The 7313-nt window shown below is 48.9% G+C and overlaps 1 protein-coding gene across 4 annotated transcripts in view; it reads right to left on the bottom strand.

The window, feature by feature from the left end:
• The window catches only part of LOC112064315 (sialidase-1), a 23099-nt gene extending 16012 nt beyond the window's left edge, over window positions 1–7087 (bottom strand). For all 4 annotated transcript variants that reach the window (XM_024121747.3, XM_055080052.1, XM_055080051.1 and 1 more), the window contains exons 1-6: window positions 7045–7087; window positions 6435–6697; window positions 5642–5824; window positions 5235–5457; window positions 4479–5129; window positions 3897–4127 (exon numbers count right to left, since the gene is read on the bottom strand). In XM_024121747.3, coding sequence (XP_023977515.1) covers window positions 4903–5129; window positions 5235–5457; window positions 5642–5824; window positions 6435–6697; window positions 7045–7054 — 906 coding nt within the window. In that variant the 5' untranslated portion in view covers window positions 7055–7087 and the 3' untranslated portion in view covers window positions 3897–4127; window positions 4479–4902. The remainder of the gene's footprint in view (window positions 1–3896; window positions 4128–4478; window positions 5130–5234; window positions 5458–5641; window positions 5825–6434; window positions 6698–7044) is intronic.
• Window positions 7088–7313: the final 226 nt, after the last annotated feature.

Raw genomic sequence — 7313 nt, 5'->3', positions numbered from 1 at the left:
TGTTTTTGTTTGTGTGTGTGTGTGTGTGTGTGTGTGTGTGTGTGTGTGTGTTTGTCAAAAAGAAATGCAAGCCTTTGTCTTAGATCTTCTTTCCTAATCCTTTTTTTGGGGGAAAAATGATGGACCTTGTCCTGCTCCTTCCTGATAATGACTTCTGGTTGTGAGGACTGAATTAGTGAGAAAGTGTACCTGGTGCCTGGTCCCTGGTATTTGCTGCTCAATATTACTTGTTAGGCTCCTTCTATTGTTTAAGGGCAGCCTGATAAACGGGGAGAGCCCAGAGTCCTTTCAATGCTGAGCCAAGGGTCTGGGGGGAGGGGGGAGAGGCTTCGAAGGGGGCAGAAGGGCCTGTGTTAGGGGGTTAGGGCTCCACGCTAGAATTTGGCTGCTGATCCAGATGGCACTTACCAGGCTGTAGTTTTCAAAGTCCACTTTGTCCTATTTGTACAAATAAGCACATACCTTCCCCTTTCAGTCTCCTGCCACTCCTTCTAATTCCCCCTTTATATTAAAAGAAAAAAAGCCAACCAACCAACAATTCTTCAACCCTTTCTGCACCCCTGACTTGTGTTCTAACCTTGGTTTTCAAACTTGAATGTGCATTAGAATCCCCTGGAGGGTTTGCTAACACACTGAGTGCTGGGCCCCACCCCCAGAGCTTCTGATTCTGCAGGTCTGGTGGGGAGAGGGGCAGGCAGTATAGGGGGAAGGTCAAGCGTTTCTAACATGTTCCCAGGGAGTGGCTGCCACCTACCTGGAACCACACTTAGAAACACTGGCCCAGCTCCTTACCCATCCTGGACTCGTCTTTCCTCCTGTATTAAGCATCCACCATGTGCTAGGTGTTGTGGTGGGGTTTAAGATGCCCAGGTAAACAGGCAGGTTTGGTCCCTGCCATCTTTTATGGTTATTGGTGTTTTTTGAACACAAATTCTTCCTGTTGAAACAGTTTCTCTTTTGAGATCTTTTCTTCAGTGTTTTGAAATCTAGTCTTCCTAAATCTAGGCTAAAATGTCTAAGAGACAGTTTCTCAAAGTGCAGCCCAAAGACCCCAGTGTTAGACTCTCCTGTAGTTCCTTTTAAAAATGAAAGGCCCAGACTTCCCTGGTGGCGCAGTGATTAAGAATCCGCCTGCCAATGCAGGGGACACGGGTTCGAGCCCTAGTCCGGGAAGATCCCACATGCCGCGGAGCAACTAAGTCCATGTGCCACAACTACCAAGCCTGGGCTCTAGAGCCCGTGAGCCACAACTGCTGAGCCTGTGAGCCACAACTACCGAAGCTCGCGCGCCTAGAGCCCCTGCTCCGCAACAAGAGAAGCCACCATAATGAGAAGCCCGCGCACTGCAATGAAGAGTAGCCCCTGCTCGCTGCAACTAGAGAAAGCCCGTGTGCAGCAATGAAGACCCAACACAGCCAAAAATAAATAAATAATAAATAAATAAATTTATTAAAAAAAAAAAAATGCAAGGCCCTGCAAAGGAGGCAAGAATATACAACGGAGAAAAGACAGTCTCTTCAGCAAGTGGTTTTCAGAAAGCTGGACAGCTGCATGTAAATCAATGAAGTTAGAACACACCCTCACAACATACAGAAAAATAAACTCAGTATGGCTTAAAGACTTAAATATAAGACATGACACCATAAAACTCCTACAAGAAAACACAGGCAAAACATTCTCTGACATGAATCATACCCATGTTTTCTTAGGTCAGTCTCCCAAGGCAATAGAAATAAAAGCAAAAATAAACAAATGGGACCTCATCAAACTACAAGCTTTTGTACAGCAAAGGAAACCATAAACAAAATGAAAAGACAACCTACGAACTGGGAGAAAATATTTGCAAATGATGTGACCGACAAAACCTTAATTTCCAAAATATACAAACAGCTCATATATCTCAGTAACAACAAAATAAACAAAACAAAAACCCAATCGAAAAATGGGTTGAAAACCTATATAGATATTTCTCCAAAGAAGATGTACAGATGGCCAACAGGGACATGAAAAGATGCTCGACATCGCCAATTATTAGAGGAATTATATGTGGAATCTAAAATATGACACAAATGAACTTATCCACAAAACAGAAAAAGACTCCTAGACACAGAGAACAGACTTGCGGTTGCCAACGGGGAGTGGAGGTGGAGAAGGGATGGATTGGGAGTTTGGGATTAGCAGATGCAAACTATTACATATAGGATGGATAAACAACAAGGTCCTACTGTATAAGCACAAGGAACTATTCAGTATCCTGGGATAAACCATAGTGGAAAGGAATATGAAGAAGAATATACATACGTATAACTGAATCACTTTGCTGTACAGCAGAAATTAACAACATTGCAAATCAACTACACTTCAATAAAATACATTAAAAAAAAAGCAAGGTCCTGGACTGATTCTAGAGACACTGAACCTACAGGCAGGTTTGGGGTAGGGCCAGGACTCTGGTTTATAATGACTCCACTCCGCCCCCTCCAGGGAAGGAAAGACTTCCTTGAGGAGCCTCTCTCTTAGCTGAGGGTTCTTGGCTATGAAGGAGGAACATGATCACTTCCTTACAAGCCCCCTGCCATGTCTACTTCACAAGGAGGCAGTAGCTCATGTGGCAGACATTCATGGTATCATTTCCTCTCTCTCCTCCATTATTTCTGATAAAGAAAGTTGTTAGCGAGACTTTCTCAGATGTGCATTTTTAGTGGCAGTGGATAGCAGATGTCCCAGTTGCTGCAGATGCCACCCCCCCACCGCACTTCCTGTGTCATATCTATTCCTCCACCTGTGTTAGAAGAGCAGAGCCCGCCCTCCCCGGCCATGCTGCCTGTGCTCGTCTCCGCATATTTCTTCCCTCAGATGTCCCCCCGCAGGCCCATAGATTCTGCCTCTGTATGTCTGTCCTGTGTGGAAACAATGTGGTTTACTGGCCAAGGTGAAATATTACATCAGATTACTCTGAGACCTGGCAAGTTAAGGGGAGAAATGAAGCATTTATCCTGACTTTCCCGTACAAATCATGCTTCAGGGTAACCCAACAGCCTTGATGAGGGACAGTTCCTTTTTACTAAAGAATTCCAGCTAATAAATGAGGACAAAATAATAGAATTCAAAAACCAACATTTCACAACCCCTCATGAAATAATTGATTCAGGCAAAACTCATCTGTGGATGAAACTGTCAGTTGGAAGGTTGATGGGGAAACCTTATAAAGGAGGGGTCAGGCTATGGCCATCTGAACCCATCACTCAATTCAGCTTTACTCAGAGAGGGACAAGCGGGCAGCACTTGCTTCCTGAGGGAGCACAATAGGAAACACAGAGCACCTGCGAAGGAATCTTGTCCCCCGCCTCCCTCACCCAGTGGACTCTGAATCTAATTAAACCTTCAGGTTTGATAACTGGAAATACAAGGGATGGAAGAAAAAAGTTAAATGACACTCTGAGGAAGAAACAGATGAATCCAGAGAGTGGAACGTTCTACAGGATAAATGAACATTTCTGTGTAGACGGTATGAAAAAGGAAAAAAAAAAAGAGAGAGAAAGAAGAGAGGATAGGAGGTGTAACTACTGTAGACTGAGATTTAAGAAACATCAAAATGCAACGTGCAGGGACTTCCCTGGTGGCGCAGTGGATAAGACTCTGTGCTCCCAATTCAGGGGGCCCGGGTTCGATCCCAGGGAACTAGATCCCACATGCATGCTGCAACTAAGAGTTTGCATGCCACAACTAAGGAGTCCAGGTGCTGCAACGAAGATCCCACACCAACAACGAAGATCCTGCGTGCCGGAACTGGAACTAAGACCCGGCGCAGCCAAACAAATAAATAAATAAGCAAACAAACAAATAAATAAATAAATATTTCTTTAAAAAGAAAAGAATGTCTTGAACATTCCTACCGTCTCATCCAGGCATTGCATTTTCTTTCCATGTGGAGAAAAGCTGTGGCTGTCCCACTCAGCTGCAGGCTGCCCAGGTTCTTTTCACAGCATCTCCTTTAGGATGAGATGTTGTTTTCTCACATAATTGCCACAGTGCTTATTTCTCTGCCAGGCTGGCCTGGGAGAGGCTTCTCATCTGCGTTTTACACACCTGCTCCCTGTTTCATGGAGGATAGTATCTCACCCCACCTTAGAAATACAAAACAGCCAGTTTTTAATTATCTTATGAGGCTCCTCCTCCTACTCCTCATTACACTTGTTAAGACCAATCTGTATTTCTGTGATAAGAAGGAATGAAAAAAAAAAAGGAGAATTTGATTTGCCAAAGTCACAGATTTTCACAGGCAATAAGCACACCAGCTTCCTCCCCAAAACTCATTCCCAGTCCCACACGTGTGCACGAGGAAAACAGACATGAAGATGTGCACTGACAGAACCACAGAGACTCTGCAAATATTCACTCTCCTTCATTAAGAACGTTAAGTTATAAACATTTTGATTCATACATAGTCAAAGTGGGTGGTGCAACTCGTTCCTTACCTTGAAACCAAATGTCCTGCCCTTCTGGAACTTTCACCAACCCTCTCCAAAGCCAGTATCTTACCCCAAAGAGGTAAGCCTTCCCCAGTTCCCTGAGTTCACATTTATTTAATGCTACAGGCCCACCTAGCCCTGTCCAAGAAAAGGACCAATCATTGCCCTGAGAGGGCAGAAAGGGCAGGGGGGCAGACCCAGCAATGTGGAAGAGAAGCGCTCCCACGTGTGGGCAGCTCTTCCTATGTGGGAGAAGCCAAGTTTTTAGTCCTAAGGAATGATTTCCCTGTCAAAGAGAAGTTGATTTTGCAAAACGCTAGACTCTAAAGGAAGGTGGAACCGTCTTCTAGGCTCCTCCAGTAGACCCTCTACAGACCCATGGTCCTGAGGCTGAGTCCAGGGCCTTCTAACCCCTTGGCAGGTGTACAGCTCAGAGTGTCCCATAGACGCTGACTTTGGCCAGGGAGATGCTCTCTATGTACTGTTTCCGGCCTTTCTCATACAGGACATAGAGCTGCGGGGCCTGGTCCTCCCCGCCCACACTGCCCTCCAGGGTTGCCAGTGAGGAGTAGCCACTGGGCCCTGGCCACAGCTGGACCGTCTCCTTCTGCCATGAGGTGCCATTGCTGAAGCTCCAGCGCAGGGTCAGGTTCACTCCTGGGAACAGCAGCAGAGTCAGGGGAAGGAAGGTCTCCCCCTAGAGAAGGCCTCCTTCTCTAGGTCACGGGGGCTCCTCGCCGACCCCACCTGGCAGATACTCACGGAACTCTGGATGGGATGGGTTGGAGAAGAAGACAATGCCGGAGTTGGTGGCTACAGCCCCTGCGGCTACCACAGGGTCCACGAGCTCAGGGTCAAAGGTCACATCACGGGGCCTCAGAGTATCACAGGCATCGTAGCTGCGGAGGATGATTCGGCAGTGGCAGTGGTAGTTGTTCTGGTTCCGGGCATTGATGACCACTGAGCCATCGGGGAGCTCAAAGGGCTGAGCGGAGAGAAGAGGGCTTCAGGAAGACGCAGGGTGGGGGCGGGGCAAAGGGCCCTGTCCCTGAGGGAGCAAGGCTGGGTGGCACGGAGCTGGGCAGCCAGGCCCGGGGTCCGTGAGTGAAGTGGTGCTCTGGAGGACAGAGCAGGTTGAGCGGGTGGGGGACAGCCCATGGACTCCTGACCTGGCACTCGTCAGGGCTGAAATCATTTTCCCGCTTGGGCTGGCCATAGGGGATGCCGCTGACCCCACTCCCATAGCGCCAGGAGGCGCCGCGGTCATCGCTGAGGAGGCAGAAGACCCCGTCCCGCTCCAGCGTCCCGTGGCCACACACAATGAGCCGGCCCTTCCGAGGCTCCCGCTGTTTCTGTGGGAAAAGGACAGGGGTGCCACAGACGGAGACACTGAGGGGGCTCAGAGGCCGGGGAGGGGAACCCACCACCTCCCAAGTGTGAGGACACACCTTGTCCTCTTCCGTTCTGTCTTTGCTTGCTGAGGGTTCCACAAGCATTACAAGCACCCACTGTCTGAATTAAGAAGCTCTTTGGCAGAATAAGCTCCTTCGGGACATCCAGGGTGTACTCTGGACAGGCTGTGCACAGGACAAGGGAGCCCAGCCACAGTGGGAGATGAGAGCTTAAACCCAACCTGTGTTCACAGGCCAAGCTGTGGACCATGGCACAGGCTTGTGTCTGCCCAAAGGAGGGCTTTTTTCTAATCTGCACAGGACTTTCTAATTTTTTTTCTAATCTGCACATGGATTAGTGCAGCCCTGTTGACAACCCCCAGATGGGAAGCCAATGGCAAAATTCCACCTTCCCTTGGTAGGGTGTTCCTCCCAGGATGTCCCTTTCTTCCAAGGAATGCCACCTAAGACAGAAAAATCTGACTTCATAGGATCTTCTCTTTGCAAAGGAGTCCATAATGGGGCAGACTCTCTACGAGGCACCTCCCTCCACCCATCTCAGGACAGAGACCTGAATGCCAGAGCCCGGTCCAGGGGCAAACATCTCAGTGCCTATGTCCAAGGAGAGGTTCCGAGGCGAACTCCAGGAAACACCGTCATCCTTGCTCCACACCAGCATGGTGGAGGCCACCTGGCAGCCCGCCTTGTGAGCACAGAGGGAGTAGAAAAGGAAGACCACTCCTGTTGTTGTATCGCTCACCACTGCCCCCAAGTTCAGCCCATCTGGGCTCTCCCCATCGTCCACAATGAAAGCTGTTGGAGACCATGTGCTGCCTAAAGAAAAAAGGGAAAAAACCCAGGGTGAGCACTCTGGAGGTTCCCTTTCCACCACTCGCTGCAATTTTCACTTCATGCTAGGGACCCAAGGCCTTATCATGGCCCCATGAGACCTGCCCCTCCTTACCTCTCAGACCTTATCTATTCTACCCTTGCTCACTCCATCCAGCCGCACAAACTCCTTCTCATTCCTCAAATACTCCCCTCCTTGGGTGTGGGGGGGGTGAACTCTGTCTAAGCGTGTTACACCTGCCTGGCTCTTCTTCCAGGCTCACTTACCTCCTCTGAGTCTGCTCAAATGTCATCTACTTAAAATTACAGTCAAATTCTGGCACTCTCCATACCTCTTGCCATGTTTCATTTTTCTCCACTGCACTTATCAGCTCCCAATACAAAAAATACATTTACAGGGGCTTCCCTGGTGGCGCAGTGGTTGAGAGTCCGCCTGCCGATGCAGCGGACACAGGTTCGTGCTCCGGTCCGGGAAGATCCCACGTGGCGCGGAGCGGCTGGGCCCGTGAGCCATGGCCGCTGAGCCTGCGTGTCCGGAGCCTGTGCTCCGCAACGGGAGAGGCCACAACAGTTAGAGGCCCGCGTACCGCAAAAAAAAAAA

Source organism: Physeter macrocephalus, chromosome 18 (assembly GCF_002837175.3).
Source record: "Physeter macrocephalus isolate SW-GA chromosome 18, ASM283717v5, whole genome shotgun sequence".
Classification (NCBI taxonomy): domain Eukaryota; kingdom Metazoa; phylum Chordata; class Mammalia; order Artiodactyla; family Physeteridae; genus Physeter; species Physeter macrocephalus.
This window is presented reverse-complemented; position numbering and strand designations above follow the sequence as displayed.